Source organism: Seriola aureovittata, chromosome 3, assembly GCF_021018895.1.
Source record: "Seriola aureovittata isolate HTS-2021-v1 ecotype China chromosome 3, ASM2101889v1, whole genome shotgun sequence".
Taxonomy (NCBI): Eukaryota; Metazoa; Chordata; class Actinopteri; order Carangiformes; family Carangidae; genus Seriola; species Seriola aureovittata.
In genome coordinates, this window is record NC_079366.1 from 27,707,909 (window position 1) to 27,725,569 (window position 17,661).

Consider the following 17,661-nt stretch of genomic DNA (forward strand, 5'->3'; position numbering starts at 1 on the left):
CATCGCCTTCTCTCTCCGTCTCCCTTCTCTCTCTCTCTCTCTCTCTCTCTCTCTCCATCCTCTGTGACTATTCACTTCATTTGATAGTCGATCGGTTGCCATGGAAACCGGAGGTCGTTTGCCTCCTGTGTGTCTCTTTGGAAACAATAAAAACAAGAGAGGGGAAGGCAGGAGAGAGGGAGAGAAGGCAGAGAGACACGGAGAAAGGGCTGGAAAGAGTGACACCACGCAGTGAGGTATTAAGAATTCATTTAGCCCCCGCTGCCGCACACTTTCAACCTCGCAGCTCTTTCCAGCTCTGTCACGCTGATGCTTTCACCGCACCAAGATCTTGTGAGTAATGGTCTCCATTGGCACTGAATTTCATCTGGACCCTTAAAAATCTTCGGTTTGTGTCCGGGCAGCTCCGTGATGTGACTGAATCTGCTCCCGGAGATTCGGATCAAACTTTTGTTTCACCTTTACTCTGCTGAAATGAGCTCATTCATTTAATCAAGCAGTCAATCGTTTAGGAGATTTATTAGTAAAAGAAAATGCCTCCAATTTTCGGTATATTACTCTAAGTTGAATGTCCTGGGGATTCGGGCTGTGGGTAAACAAAACCCAAAAGGGAATATTTTGGCTCTCAGAGCTTGTGATGAACATCTTTCTCAGTTAATCAGAGAAAATAATTTCGAGATAAATCAGTCATGAAAATAATCAATGATAATGATTCACCGCAGCTCTAAAACATTTTGCACATAGACCAGTCAACAACAAATTTTCATTTTAGCAGTAATATGTAACTTTTCCACCTTAAAATATCTAACAATTGTTTTGATTGATAGAGCAGGATGTTAGTTTGATGACATATAGTACAAATAATTGTGTTATACTGTATATCACCTATGTAAAGCCTTTAACGCCGACCTTACTCTCAGATTTACATTAAAATTGATTTTAGTGGAGGCCAAAAAAATGCTCTTTTAGAAGCTTTTCTCTCTGCCAAAGCCCAAAAGTCTAATAGAGAGATAACCCCTTAAGTGCTGTACTTTATGACACAAATGCTCGAAATCATCAGAAAGTCCTGTCAGTCAAACTGTACCTCCAACTAGTTTAATGCGGTGGCCTACATTGAAATACTGTAGGTGTTTCCAGCAGCTTGCCGTAGTGAGTGACAGCTGCTGGATGAATGTGAAGCGGTGAAACAGTTCCATCAAAGAATTTTTGAGTTAATCTTCCCGTCTCTAATCGAAATCTGTGCTTTGAATTCCACCTGCTCTTCCATCCAGTAGCGGTGTTGATGTGTGGTGTGTGTTTCTGTGTGAGGGAGAAGAGTTACAGAGCCTCCTCCAAGGCACCTACACTAATTGACTCATTTTTCAGAAGTGGAGAGAGACAGACAGACACATTGTTAAAGGCAGCTCATGTATAGTCAGTGAGCATGAGAAGCCAAACTGGAGAGCCGGGCACTCTGGCAACTGGCGGAGGCTGTTTTTAAATAACGCATTTGGCAGTGGAAATAACCTCGAGATAATCCTTATAGCATTAGCCCAAGGGCTGTCATCATTACTTAGACTTGGGAAATAAGAAAGCACTGACCTGCAGTTTTATCCGGCTCATGCTATTGACATATAAGTGTGTATCTGCCAGAAGGGGCTGCGCTTTTTTAGGGTGGTTTGTTCACGGGCGGCGCCTGGAGGGGTCTCACCACGAGCTCAGTGACACCTGCGGATGATATCTCTGTCCTCATTAGGAGGCGCGAGCTACAGAAAACAGCTGAAGTTGCAAAAGTGTGCATGTGTGTGATAGCCTGCAGTTCACCTGCCAGAGGAGCGGAGACAACATGTGAACAGCGTGGCTGCTAATGTTTTTATAGTGTGTGTGTGTGTGTGTGTGTGTGTGTGTGTGTGTGTGTGTGTGTGTGTGTGTGTGTGTGTGTGTGTGTGTGTGCGCACGTCTCACAGGCTATTTTTTGGGAACTAAAGACCAGTTATTTGGGCAGAACCTCATCTCAATGGGGACAAAAGCCATGTCCCCAGTTGGTTAGAGTGAACCAAGTAGTGGTTATAGTTAAGGTAAATCCCCAGGAAATGAATGTAAGTCTATGTATTCTCCCCAAAAGTGACCTATGACAATGTTTTTTTTTTGTTTGTTTTTTTTGTGTCATCATGGCAAAATGTTGTCCTGGAGACACCTACTCTAGCGGGAAATTACACAGGCAGAGGCAGAGGCAGGTGTCTGTCTGTGGACAGACTTTGTCACCACGGTAGCGTTACAACTGTGCAAGAGACAGTCACAAAACTACAGGTACTTACAAACGTGTAGGTGAGGTCCAAATGAAGGTTTGAAGTTTGATGTTTGTTTGTTTGTTTGTTGTCCAGCCAACGAGGACTGAGTAGTCATATATATGTGATATAATGACCACTGACCACATCAGCATGTTGACAGGTGTCGCAGCTGGAGTCACAAGATTGTCTCACATAATTCAATTTAGTACAAATAAGTGTAAAATTTAACACATTACTTAACACATCGACAAGCAAAGCTTGTGTAATTTAAAGTAGGCGTATATAAGTGGCAGAGCTGTGTATATTTATAATTTGTCTGTTTGATGAAAATATTTTATCTTATTTTAGGACGGTGTCACGCTGTTACAGCCAGAGCTGGAGGCATTATGTTTGTCCGCCTGTCCCATTCTTGTGAATACAATATCGCAGTTGCGCCTCTAGGGAACTTCATATTTGGCACAAATATCCATTTGGAGTCAAGGATGAACTGATGAGATTTTGGTGGTCAAAGGTCAAAGGTCAAGGTCACAGTCACCTCACAAACCACGGTGTTGGCCTCTTGAATGTGATTGCTCGAGACCAACTTGAGGGAATTTCTTTAGCTTTGACACTGGCATTCCCTTGGACTCAAAGGACTCAGCGATGAACTGATTAGATTCAAAGGTCAAAAGTCAACTTCACTGTGACATCATAATGTTCTACAAAAACACCTCTGGACATTAATTCAGCGGCATAACTCAGGAAGAGTAGATGGTGACCATATTTCCTGCAACTTAGCCGGTTGGCGTAGGCAAACAACCACAAGGCGGTGATTCTTATTTCTTTTTAATCTGCTGCTTTTTGATGCTGTATATTGTTACTGCAAACACTTGTTGACAAATTCAGCTTAATGTCTCACTGGTTTTTTACCTGTAATAAAAGTCTGAGATGTGTTGTGTTTTAATAGGCAGATCTTGGCAGCCAATGCTTTTAAAATCAATATTTAAACGGTATAACCCAATTAAAAATGTTTCTTACTGTGTATTAATCACCACGTGTGATGTCGGTCTGGCAGTAGAGTCTGTGAGGTCGCACCAACAAGTATTAGATGACAAATCTTGCCTCTTAACCTTGTTTCGCATGTCTACTTCACAGCTGTTAGCCTGTTGGGACATCAATATTAAACATGGCTCCCTGCTGTGCTGAATATTTATCTTTAAATGATCCCCATCAGCTGACACACATCGATTTAATGTTTGATTTAATAAGAGACTTAATGCACACAACTGAGGGTGTGTGTGTGTGTGTGTGTGTGTGTGTGTGTGTGTGTGTGTGTGTGTGTGTGTGTGTGTGTGTGTGTGTGTGTGTGTGTGTGTGAGAGTGAGCGAGTGTGAGCGTGTGAATGTGTGTGAGTGTGTGGGCGAGTTGCGAGCGTTTTATGTTTTTCAGCATTTTGGTTGCACGTGCAAATCTGCGTATGTGTACTTTTCTGCTTATGTGTGTGTTGATGAGTGGGTGTTTGGTTGCATGTGTGCGAGGCTCTGTCTGTGTGTGTGTGTGTGTGTGTGTGTGTGTGTGTGTGTGTGTGTGTGTGTGTGTGTGTTTATGTGTATGCATGTGTTTTGCCCACACACAGCCTATCTTTATCCATGCTGTGATATCTACAGTCGTCCATCTCTTTGTAGGAAGGTTCAGGCAGGGCCAAGAGAAACATGTTGAAGAATTTAATCCTGTCTGTTCAAACCTGCATTATAGCAAAGGAAAGAACAGGTTCACCATTTTTTATTCTTTTTTTTTCTTGCTGGAGCTGCTGCCGACCTGCGGGCGCTGTGATGTAGGCTGCTGCGGGAGCTTTTCAGCAATCCTGGACTGCATCGCCTCGGGGAGAGACTGGACGTCCTGGGCTATTACAGCACATCCTCCTTCACACGCTTGTTAGCTGAGGAGTGTGCTCACCCCCTGAACACATAGGAAATACATATTGAATCCCTCTGTCACGTTCTGCTGCTTTGTTTCTGTCCGTTTCTGTCCTCAAAACGAGTCCTGCTCGCGCCACGGTGCTCTCCAAACATTCGGCATCAGCGCAGATATTGTCTCTCTGCAGCATTTAGAGAAGTGAACTTTCCCCATAGGAACCGCTGAACCAGCAGGGCGTCGGTGCGTTGCTTTAGGTCACACTGACAGTAGATGGTAGAATTAAATTGTGTTAAATTCACTTAGCGTCTGTTAGAGATCATTTAGCTTTATAATTGTGGATGTTTATGTGAATGTCCAGAGAGTAATACAGTAAAATGAGAAAACTTTACACATTGTAAATATCACACACTGTATTTTTCATTGCTGCTGCAAACAGTACGTTCTCTGTTATAACTGCTCTTGAGGCCTGCACTTTAACAGAAACATTTAGCCATTAGCAGTTTCAGAGAAATCATGGCTGGCCTTTAAAGTCAAAGCTGTACTCTGGAAAACTATGACATTTTGTGACTGAATTGGACCCTACAGGTTTGAGCCTTTCGTTCACTCTAGTTCTGGTAAAATTGCTGCAGTTCTAATGCAGTTATACTGACTTTGAAGGTCTTTAATGAACTTTTGTTAGTCTGTTGGTAAAGAACAGGCCTGTAGGAGTGATGGGATTCTGCGCAGTGTGTGAAACTGCAGACTTTACAGTCAAAACATAACATTTACTATCATACTACAGTATGACTTGCTCATTAATGTCACTTAATACTCACTTATTGGGATGATTACACTGTTTTAATAAAAAATAATAAAAAAAAAAAAAAAAAGAATTACATTCTGCATTAGCTTTTACTTCTTATACTGTCATGATTTTATTTTGAAGGCTCAGCCCAAAGCAATTCACAAGACTAATTTCAGGAAATTGCAGCCAGCACAATACGTCTGAACTCAAATCAGTCCTCAAACATGTAATCAGTTCAGATTGGGCTCAAAATGTGATTTTTTTGTTTGTTTGTGAGTTTTCCAGTTTCCATTAAGATTCCATGCAGCTTGTCATTTGTAGGCAGCAGAGTGTTGAACGTTGATCCTCACCTTCTTGCATGATGATTGTCTTGATGATTTCTGGCATTAGAGCAGCAGTAAAGTTTGTTTTAAAGACTTTGTTTTCTTTCATTCGAACCAGTTCCATCACAATGTTTGGATTTAGGCAGAGACTCAGTAATTTAATGTCATTTATTGCTGATATTCAACAGTTGTGTTGAAAGTATGTGCCCTGTGAAAACTCACTTCTTCTTTATTCTGAAGATTGGATCTGTTGCTCTGTCAGCTGTTTTCCTTAACCAGCTGTGTTTCCACATGGTTTGAACGTGTCAGTATGATGGTGATCCTGTTGAACTGCGTCACCCTGGGGATGTACCAGCCCTGTGAGAACATCGACTGCTCCTCGGACCGATGCCAAATTCTACAGGTACACACACACACACACACACACACACACACACACACACACACACGTTTGTAATGATGATTTTGCCACTATTGCTGCTCCAGTTTTGAGCAACCCCCATTAAATCTCTGAGGATTTAAATCTGTGCATATCTGAAAATTAACCCCTTCGCTGCAACTCACCTGTTTAAGTTTTATTAAGGCTTAAAGTTCTGCATAATTGAGGGCGGGCCACTTTGAGTGACAGGTGGGTGAGCGTATTGCCACAAACCAGCATGGACCAAAGTCTCGGCTCCACACACGTCCCACCTCTTTGCCCATTTTTTGGATTAGCTGGGAGTTAGGTGGAGTCAGGTGCTGCCAAGATGGTAACGGCGGAGCAGCCCACTCTGAGCTTCAAAACAGCTCCTCAGAATCCTATGAGTGACGTCTTCAAAACTATGTCCATCTTTATAGCAAATCTACGTTTTGCACCCATCTACTCCACCCAATGATTGCCTTATTGTTTTTTTTGATCAGTCCATTGCTTTATCCAGCTACTTAGTTATTGATATTTACACTCACACCACCCTCTGTTCAGTATTTACATTTACTTCACGACCTCAACTTTTAGTTTGACCTTCTTTACGATGAGCATTACAAGCTTGTAGTGTGGCTGAAGACCTTTGTCTTTCTCTTCTCTGACGCACTTGGTAACTATTTCTAAAAGTACGTACTTACACAGGATCATGTATATTTGATTAGAGGCTCTACATTCATACTGCAGAAAAGCACTTACACACTAACAAACATGCGTCAACAAAAAGTGCACACTTGTTCTCAGCCATACATATTTTATATATAACCTATATAAGACTGAACTTACGTACGGGAGCTGTACATGTAAAGGAACAGGCGCAAACCTCGAGCTACATTCGTACACATATTCCTAGAAGCAGAGAGCGAAGAGTGCGCTTCTAGGAAGTGTGCACAGATATCCACTCATTCCTACATGCTTGTGTTGACATTAAGACTGTTCACTCTCTTCCTCTCTGTATTTCGTCCTCTCAACCCCCCCCCACCCCCACCCCCTCGCACTCCCTCTCCCATGCTGGGTCCTGTAACTCCTGGCGGTGACTCACTGCTAGCATGTGGTCTTTATGGTGCAGCGAGCATGACTTTCACACGTACGGCACCTCAGCAGCTTTTCCTCGTCATCTGGCAAGACGCAAGAATTCCTTCTTGCTTCTGTCAAAGGTGGCCTGAGTGGGTGTAACATCTGTGCGCGAGCGTGTGCACGTATGTCTTCAGTCTGTCGGTTGTTGAATCACCCCGGTGTCTTGTTTTTCACATGCTCACATGAACACACACACACACACACACACAACACACACACACACACACACACACACAAGGCACCACACTCATCATACAACAGCCAACACACACGGTGGATTGATTCACACTCCCTGGGGGAGGAGGCTGGTGAGTTGGACCTAATAGAATTTCTCCTCCAAGTATCTATAGACCCTATTCAATATCAGCATGGATTTAGTGGGCCACAGCGCCACGGTCAATACACTCCTCTTAGAAAATCCGTTGTTCAATGCCGTGATTTCAATGGTGCCTCACCAGCACAATCTATAAGCTCTAACAAATGTAGACTTACAGACCTCTGGAAACATGCTTAGTTATTTGGTTAGCTAGTATATGCTGGTGGATGGGTGAGTGGTTAAAGTCTGGGAAGATGGTTCGGATGATAACTAAAGTCTAGTTCTGTTCTGTTGGAGTCAGAGGCAACTGCAATTATAGTCTGGAGGACGCTTCACAACTCATCCTGGAGGGTTCATCAACGCCTCTCGGATTTGCGACCAAACAGCAATTTCATTTGCATTTGACTGCCTTCCAGCTATCTAATGACCCGGAATGAGAGAATCCTCATAGACATCACAGGTTGTTGTGCGAGGATGGCAGTGTTTTCATCTTACCGAACAGGAAATGTAAGAGAATCAATAATAAGCCCCCAGACAGAGAAACTGCAGGCAAACATCGTCCTTCATCACAAATTACAAGTACAAATGCAGAACATGCTTGAGCTCGGACACAAGCTGAGACACTCGCGTCCTGCAGAGTCTTTTATAATAGCAACATTCTTTGATCTGATCACTTCCTGAGCTGAGCTAAAGGCGTGAAACTTTGGAGCCTTCAGGCCTAAATCATTTTCACCATCAAAAATTGAATAGTTTTCACTTATATAATAATGATTTGCTATTTGTATAGACAGATTTGAAACACAGTGGTGGAGTTATGTAACGTAGGAAGGTGATACTGATGTTGGAGAGTTAAAAAAAAGTCTCATATATTGATCAAGATTCTTTTTTTTTTTTTTTTTACAGATAAACACATAACCCACAATCCAACCTTGCAGGATTTGTGTTTCCCTAAAATCTGCTATATTTCTAATTGACCACTCCAAAGAGTCAGCCAATCAGAAGAGAGACTCAGAGCCTTCTCTCTTCTGATTGGCCAAAGAAATGACAAAAAAATTTAGTGACAGCTCGAACTCGAGTGCCAAACAAGAAAAAGAGAGTAAGATGGGTCACAGAAGTATAGTGATAAAGAGGTGCAAAAGAAAACAAGACACAGGTAGACAGGCAGAAAAATCAAAATGGAGTGATGGGTGTGAGACAGAGAGCTGATGAAATGTCAGAGAAGGAAAGTTTTTGACATTTGCTGGATTCTTCATCTCCCTTGGGTCCGTGAACTTTACACAGGGTAGCACCTCGTCCATCTTTCTAGTTTGACAAAGGTCAAGGCTTCCACCTTTGACCACTTCCTCCACATTAGTAGGCCGGTCTGGCATCTCTACACACCTCCAGGACTGCTGAGTAGGTAGTTTTTTTTTTGTTTCTTCACCAGCGAGCCGGTAACAAAACAAAGCTCCACATCAGTGCTTCAGCTGCAGATCGTGTTGCCTACAGTACTTCCCTCTGAAAATCAAATTACAGGCAACGCCAAGCGCGTCAGTTCATCTCTAATCCCCCTGTATACACAGAAAAGAACAGCAGCTAATCTAGGCTTTTTGCTCACAACAGCAATAACACGCATTAGCAAGCTGAGATCTTTGATTTATTTGGATTTTTTTTTCTTTCTTCTTTTAATTAGATGCTTGATTAAAGCTGGGAGTGAGGTTGGGGTGGGGGTGGGTTGTGGCGTGGGGCTTATCTCTGATTACTGCTCAAACAAATTATTTTCCATTACCCCACTGTTTAGGGCAAACTGCTCAAATGAGGAGAGGGTGGGGGGGGGGACAGGGTGAGGAAGGAGAGAAACAGTTTTAATAGAGAGAAGGAGGTCAGGAGGGAGAGACGGAGATATGAAATTGTCAGGGAGAAAGAAGATGAAATGGTTGTAGGTAGAGAGTCTGTTGTAAAAGATCAGCAGGGAGGCGAAGCCACAAGAGAAGAGGAGGAAAGAGGAAGCTACTAAAACCTTTCATGGCTCAGTTTCCATTTTATACGTACCCTGGTGCAGGGGATGATCCCACTTTACCTCCACTACAACCTGAATTTGTGTCACACTCCAGGCTTAAGACGGAAGATATTCAGTTTACTGTCACATAAGATGAACAGAAGTATAAAATGGTCATTGAGGAGGCTGGAACCAATTAATGTTTGTAAGTTTTGCTTGAAAAATGATCAATCAATTACAAAAAAATGTTGTAGTAATAGTCGCTAATCATTCAGCTTTCTCTTTTGAATTTCAACCCTGTGTATTTCTGTGTATCTCGACATCATTGCAAACCCCAATGATCTTTGAGGCTTAAATAAATAAATGAATTAAAAAAAATGAACATAAAGTTGGAAAGGATGCTGGGTAGTGAGAGGATGAAATGCAAGTGAGATTGGACATCCGACTTCAGTAGTTCCCATGGATTTGACCAAAAGATCTTGACCCTATTATCCATGTCATTATTTATCTAATTGGTTCTGAGTGGAATCACATCTGCAATTTGTCTGCAATATCAAGCAACGCTATATAGAATCATTAAATGCATTAATACGCCTATATTTTAAGAATTTGTTTAAATGAATATTTGTGTTGTATATGTAAAATGTGGCCGACCTGTAGGTCTGTACCTGAAGCGGACTCTCTGCTGAAAGTCTGCAGGAAGTGCACTCGAGGCCTTTTTAAACATGATAAATTATGGATTAACACAGCTCTAGGCTTTCCAGATGTCACAGGTTTGAGCCCTTAAAGTCAGGGGGGGAAAAGTCCAGATGTTTGGATTCAGCCACTGTGATATTGGAGAAATCCTGAGGTGATCTAGTGCGCACATCCTGCCGTTCGCCCTGAATACCCATTTCATAAAGATGAGTCATGCAGACATAATATCTCCCTGTTACCACTTTATGTTGTTGACAGCAGGCAGGACGGACCCACGGATGCCATCAGCATGTTGGTACAGATTCACAGCACCAGGTGGTGTTTTTCCACTTGCTGCTGAAGGCCGGTCATTAACCCATTCATTTCAAGGTGTTCAAGATTTCTGTTAAAAAAGGAAGGAAACTCAAATATCTGTTGGCAGGAATTCATTTTTGAAATCATGGAGCGATTGCATAATATTACATAAAGTTAGGGTTAGGGGATGAAATATTATTTAACAAGAAATAAAAAAGTAAAGATTACAGAATAGTCAGAATTATCGAACAAATGACCTCGGGTTGGTTTTAGCCCATCCCGTCTCATTATTTCTGACTCCAGCCACAATAGCGATGACATGCTCTGCCAGTTTGCTTTGTGACACGTTGTCTCTGTCCCTCCTGATGTCTGTCTGTCAGGCCTTTGACGCGTTCATCTACATCTTCTTCGCTCTGGAGATGGTCATAAAGATGGTCGCCTTGGGAATCTTCGGCCGCCGCTGTTACCTCGGGGACACGTGGAACCGGCTGGATTTCTTCATCGTCATGGCAGGGTGAGGACCTCTCGTTCCCTATATGCTCCCTTCTTCTTTTTCTTTTTTTCCCCTTCCTTTTCAGAGTGACTCCTCAGTGAGAGGTTTTGTTCCGAACACGTCTTTGCAAAACTGAGTGATTGACGGCACCAAATGAAAACAGTTCATAGGGCAAATTGAAGCATAATGGGTAAAATTACGCTTCCTCTTTAATCCTTTATGTAGGATTCCTTCCCAGAAATGTGTTTTCCTAGATATTAATTCTGTACGTGGGAGCTGCAGCTTCCACATACAGCACAGCACATCTGAATTAAATGAAAGTTCAGATGTTTAATTATGATTTATCATGGGACTATTTAAAGGCCAGGCTCCAAATCCCTTTTTTTCCAGCTCCACCTTCTTTTGTCCTCCCGACACTTTGTGATCCACCATGCGTGGCCAATCATGTCGGTGTTAAATATGTAACACGACTTTAAATATTAACATGTTGATAGTCACCGGCTTTCACCTGGGACACAGCTGACAATAACCCAATAATGTGATTCGGCTGAACTAATCACTTCCATAATTTAATGAATCGGCTGAAATTACCCGCCCATGAATTTTGCACAGGGTCAGACTGTTACTGCTGACTTAATGAACATGAGGCAAAACCTTTGAAATAAAATCACTTCAACTGCTTCTTTATGAAAAAGAGCAATACACGGGGGAATATTCCTTAAATCAACTCTTCAAATTCTAGTGAGTCAGACAATATCCACGTCTTGTGTGTAAAATAAATAATCAGTTTTCAGTTGAACCACTGTTCCCAACTCTAACCTGTGTCAGTTTTTTTTTTTTGAAGCGACGTGATATCCGCTTTGTGATGTCGTGCATCCCTGTCATCCTTTTTGCTTACACCTTCCCGCTCTCTATATCTTACTGTCTTGCTCAGAGCACCTGTCGCGCCACCTGTTGCAGTCTGTTTTGATGGTAGTGCATTGCTCTCCCTGTTTTCACTTCTCTTTGAACGTCTTCTTTCACTCTCTTGATGCTCTGCTAGCAGGAGTTTTTTTTTTTTTAATCATTTGAAGTGAAATTTCTCAGCATTTCAAAGGATGCAAATGTCTGTTTGTAAGTCACACTGTGTGATTTTATTTTTATAACTTCTGTCAAAACATATTATTGCCACTGTCATACATGCAGTTCAGTTCATTTTGTCTGGACCAAGGAAAAAACATACTTTTGCCTTTTATTTCCAGCGTGTTTCATGATCACACTGGACATTAAGTTACATTAAGTTAGGCAGAATTTAAACATTATGTTGCATTAAGTTAAACATAAGTTGAACATTAAGTTACAGTAAACAAACTTGACAGATAACTCATTCATTTGACAGTTTTGGTGACTGCCATCCTGCTAACCTGATGCACCAGATGGTTTGTCACACGCAACCGTCTGGGGAGGCTTTGTTTTAACAGTTTGGAAAAGACACTTTCAAAAAAAATACACGGCAGGTGATTGGATGAACCATCTGTTTATCTCTGTCTACTGGCTAACTTCAGCCAATCAGATTCTGCACCCTTCCTAACCAGCCAATTGGGAGAAAGAGTGGAATCAGCTTTTCCAGAGTGAAAATTTCTAGCTCTTCTTTCAGTGAAGAAATTCTCTACAGTTCTGATGTAACTGATGCTATATGCTAACCTCTTTAGGAGTTCCTGTCTCTCTCTCTTTCTCTCTCTCTCTCTCTCTCTTTCTCTCCCTCCAAATGAACGTAATGTTTGCAGTAATCATACAATGCAGTAAAATTAAATGTTTAGGCAGTAATGTTACAGGCAGGAGAGCAGGGACCACCTCACCGGCTGCTCCCATGCTAACCTCAGCTCCAGGTGGTCTGGGCTCAGCCTCAGACCTTGTCAACTCCTAGAAAAGGCCTCTGGCCTGGAGCCGGGTAAGATGGATTCTCTCTTGTGAGATATCCAGCTGCCGCGCAAGGTTACCGTGTGGTGACATTACAGCAAGCCATGCAGCACATGCACTGCACGTTTTGTGTTTATCTTCTCCGGTGTCGCAGGTAGCTCACAAGGAAATGGCTGATTTTAAGTGTTACTAGTCTAGACTGCAGCTGGACTTCATGTGACATGAATAATGACCACAGACAAATGGCACAAGACTCACGTTCTCAGTGCTCTTAGTTCTGTGGTTTAGTCCACACTAGAGGCTGAGTGACAGCTTTCAGACCATAATGATAAAATCAAATGGACATCAGAGTTCATTTGAACTGCACCAAACAGGTTAGGTGTGAAAGCCTCTCTGATGTTCCAGGTACATATCTACCTTAGCAGTTACGGTTTTACAAAAATTCTGAAGCTATATCAAATGGTACACACACACACACACACACACACACACACACACACACACAGTCCTATGGAGGTGGTTTTCTGCGTTGCCACAGGAGGACATTAGATTATCGATTGTCTTTGCTCCCAAACATCACACCAGCTGACAGTCTTGTCCAGGGCAGGAAGACATTGATCATTACAGTTGAACTGCTGTAGCGCTGCAGCTTTTGGTTTGTATTAGGAATTAAAACGAGAGCTCTGCAGTATTGGTCCTTTAATGGTAACTCTTTACTTGTAAGCATTCAGTTTAACAACCAGTTTTACTAGATACTAAAAGAAAATTGTTTTGTTGACTGAATAAGGAACACGACAGAAAAAAAAAAGCTATGGCAAGAAGCCGACATTTCCAGAGCCGGGGTACCACATTATCTCTTGGCACGTAAAAATTAAAGCAATTAACCTGGTTTGATGACTCAAAACAATTAAGTTGTATCCTATAATTTTTATGTTTTCGAGTCTTTTAAAGATATCATTAGCATGCAGAGCTGCAGACCCCGACATTCAGTGAGCAGATTTTTAACAGAAGATGACACCAGCAGGCTGTCTGGGGATGGTGCGTAAATCTGACATCTGTGTCTCCTGTCGGATAAAGCGTCTTTAAAGAGACATTCAAAACATCAGCATTGGCTTTGACATACAGCACAAGCAGCAATACTAATTGTTTCCCCATCAGCAGCTCCACCCTAAACTCTAAAACGTCTAATCTGAATGATAAAGTTGAAAAATGATTAAAGGAGCTATTTGTAAGTTTTGCTATTCCTACATAGCCAGCGTTAGCTTTAACACCTGTTTACTATCCAGTGTAGAAAAAAACGTTGTGAGTCCAGCATCAAACTTCATTCCTTTACTCACCAGAAGCTGTCTCTAGAGGTGGAAAGCAACACCAACGTTAACTCTCTCTATAATGTCTTTTCTTCTACTGAAGCTAGCATGCTAACCAACTAGCCGCGGCCTGTGTCGTCACTTTCTGATAGCGACTCACTGTAGCTTCCAGTCTGCCCTGAAGATGTAGCGCTGCTCAGAGGGTGAATTATAACCTGTTGTCTTGTAAACGCAACGATGGATGAAGCTCTTGTCAAAACCACATACGGTAGCAGAGAGAAATTACAAATAGCCCCTTTAATTTTTAAATGAATTTTCTTAAAAATGTTCCAGAGAACACCTCCAGAGATTTAGCGATGGGGGACTCTCAAGAGATTTCCATTTCCAATAACAACACCTCAACAGAGTCTTTGTTGGACCTTCCTGCCTGGTAAATGCTGTTCATACATTGTCTCTGGCTGCGTTCTGAGTGGCTCTGAATCTTGTTACAGCTACTGTGACAAGCTTCTTGAAAAACGCCAATGCGGAGATGCTGGCCAAAAAGAATTAAAAGTAAAAAAGAAAATATCTCCCCTCCCTCTGAACACTTCCTTTATCTGCCATAGAGAGGGTGGCCAAAACAGATCAGCTTGGGAAAAGCCTGCACCACGAACTTCACTAAAAACCACATGATATAATTCTTCCCACAATGCCCTCTGCAAACATTTCAAGAATCCCTGAAGAGAACATAAAAGCGCTATCTTAATTTTTAATTAAGATTCAATTAATTAAATATTGTGTGAAAAGAAAATGTTTGTACTTAGGATTTTTATTTCGCCTACATCTGTGTTAGATGAATTACTTAGCTTTTTCTGTTTTTTTTTTTTTCCCCACAATTTGCAACTTGCATTTTTTCATCTTACACATTATTCCCTGACTCCTTCGCCTGCCTTTTCGTTTCCTCCTCTTCTTATTTCTCCCTTAAGGGAAGGTGAACATTATTCATTCACTTTTACTACCCTGGTTTCCTTAGATTTTCCATAAATTTCACCAGTGCACTGTTCCAGCCCCTAGGCTAGAGAAAGTACTACTGCCATCATCTTGCTTTCTCATAATATTTTATCTGGTCCTGTTTTCCACTCTGATCCGACAGTTTGAGCTCGAAAGTCTCCCCTCGCCCTCCATCTCCTCGGCTTTCCTTCACTCATCCTCCTTTGAGCAGCAGCCACAGAGATCTGTCACCTCATCTCTGCGCGCCAAAACCTCAATGCTCAGCGCACAATGCTGCAGAGAGCTAGCCACCACCACCACCAATTACTCCCCAGTCTTACATCCACCACATGCGGCGCGTGTGGCAGCGGTGGGGGCATGATAAAACTTTGCACCCCTGGGAACTAGTGTGCTGCGAAAACAAACAGTAGGCGAGTTGCAGGAAAGGGATTAGGAGCAGCATGAGTTCCACATCAGGCTCTGCTTAGCCTGCCTGTGGAGCTGAACCAGACCCCTGCACACAGTTGGATTGTGGGGAACAATGTGTGAGCACACTGTTTGTGTGTGTGTGTGTGTGTGTGTGTGTGTGTGTGTGTGTGTGTGTGTGTGTGTGTGTGTGTGTGTGGGTGGAGTAGGCAGGTGTCCAAGATTGAAACTGAAAGTTTTCTCTTGGAGCAAGTTCTCCCTCAGGCACAACCCCTGGCTGAATGCTTACTGTCTGTCATGTTTAATTCTGATGAACATAACTCCAGCTGAAAACCTCACATATTTTACTCTCGTGCCTTTTAATAACGTGAACATTTGCGTCTTCAACATTTTTGGTGTTGTTTTGTTAGCTAGATAGTTGCTACTGTATGTCCGTCCATAAGAAAATTGTCCTTTCCTTTTTTGGAATTTGAAGCCATTCTGTTCTGTGGTTTTTTTAATGCATTTATTTGAATATAGTTTAGACGATCTTCGAAATCCCAAACTGTCTGCCAGTGTTACAGAACCTGCTGCTCAGGTCTGCCACACCTCCAGTGATGCATAGGGAATCGACTGAATGTGTCGGATTCAGTTAAAATGAATTCATATCAGATCAAGAGTTCCACTATATTATAGAAAATTCAAATATGTTTAATGAGTAAATAAACATAGTTTGATCTATTTGAATACATCTTTGGAGTCAGTCTGCAGTAGGTGTGGGCAATATCCAAAATTGAATATCTATTACAGTCTGGCTCAAATATCGCGATTTTGATGTTATCATGGGTGGATTTAAAAAAAAAAAAAAAAAATTATATTATTGTATTTTATGTTTCGGCTGGGTTTTTTTCATAATGTTCATAATTATTTAATATTCAAAGTTTTATTTAAAACTTGCCAAGGTGCAATGTACAGTAAGCAAAGCAGTGACATGAGTTTTCTTTTAATGAATATCGGCCCAAGCCTAGACTTGGCGCATTTTTTCATCACACTATTTCCTGACGTTGTCTCTGACTTCACTCCCTTCATGCTGGTCCAGCCCTGGGTGTTGTGTAAACGACCCATCGTTATGACAACCGTGATCTGCACTCTGACATTAAACTGCACAATGAGCTCTTCAGGTGCAAAAAAAAAAAGAATCAATTTCTAGTGAGTCTGGAGTCAAGAGTGCAAACTTTCCCATATTGTTAATGTGAAAAAGAAGGATGAGCTAATAAAGGAGCTAATGTGTCTGTATGTGCACATCCATGTGTTGTGCCATTCACAGACATTGTCGCTCCCGCTTCAGCACATACTTTACATACATTATACAAACCCACTGAAACCCATGAAGCCAGAGTTGGTCAACCAGCTACAGCGAATACATTTCCATATTCATCCTCAGTGTTTCCTCTGAGGACTCTTCCGGCTGTGGTAGCGATGTCAGCTCTGTTACACACAATAAAACCAGGGCCAGAGGCTATCTGTCTCTCTGTATTCACATCTCCTGCGCTGTGATTATATATACAGCTGCTCTCGGCTCTTGGTTGCAGTAATAACGCTACTTCCAATGAGTGACGCTGATCCTAATTTGCTGGAGCCCCTGCGCCCACTGTATTTGCCTACAGCTGAGTGGACGAGGAAGAAAAAAAAAAAAAACGTGAAGCAAAAGAAGGTATTACAGTGAAAAGAGTTTGTCTTTTTCTGCCTTTAGTCTTTTAGTGTTGGCACCTGCCATTATTCAGCATTTGGACGTTTGCCTTGCCCGCATGAGAGAATTGGAGGTTTAGTTGTAGAAACATTTTTGGATGTGAAGCTGCACTGGAAGCTGGAAAAATCTTGTCTGGGTTTAACCTCGGTGTGAACGGTGAAAGAACGAGTTCCCTGGAAATCATAAATGTCAAAGAAGAGAGAAAACTTCAAGACAGTTTTTTCACCCTCATGTCCTTTTTTTTTTTTCCCTCAAAGCAGCTCTGCTTCAGAAATCTTTGTGTAACTGAAGCTGGAATCATGACGCTCACATATTGTATGCTTGTGTTCATATGTGCATGTTTAGATATGTGTGTGTGTGTGTGTGCGTATCCTTTTGTGAGCGTGTGTCGTCAGGGGTAGTGTTTGAGAGCATATCTGCGAGCGCAGGCCCAGCTTTACACCTCCTCTCTCAGGATCCATTCATTCTCTCGGCTCCTCCTCTCTCTCCCTTCACGCCCTCTATCTGTCTCCAGCACTCAGCAGAGGGAGGCAGGAGAGGAGGTAAAGACACGCTGATGTGTTTGGAGAGCATGAATGGAAAAATTCGAGCAGTATACCAAAGGAAAGGGAAGGGACATCAAAGGATATTAGTGGAGAAATGTCAGGGCTCATAAATTTACACATTTTACGCTCTGAATGCATTCTTATCAAACCTATTGTAAGGATGACAACCAGGACTCTGTCCTCTGTTGCTCACACTGTT

General features: G+C 42.1%; 1 protein-coding gene across 2 annotated transcripts in view; it reads left to right on the plus strand.

Annotated features, from left to right (window-relative positions):
* Nucleotides 1-3,938: 3,938 nt before the first annotated feature.
* LOC130166082 (voltage-dependent T-type calcium channel subunit alpha-1I-like) overlaps nucleotides 3,939-17,661 on the plus strand; it is a 140,064-nt gene continuing 126,341 nt past the window's right edge. For both annotated transcript variants that reach the window (XM_056371419.1, XM_056371420.1), the window contains exons 1-2: nucleotides 3,939-5,676; nucleotides 10,475-10,608. In XM_056371419.1, coding sequence (XP_056227394.1) covers nucleotides 5,584-5,676; nucleotides 10,475-10,608 — 227 coding nt within the window. In that variant the 5' untranslated portion in view covers nucleotides 3,939-5,583. The remainder of the gene's footprint in view (nucleotides 5,677-10,474; nucleotides 10,609-17,661) is intronic.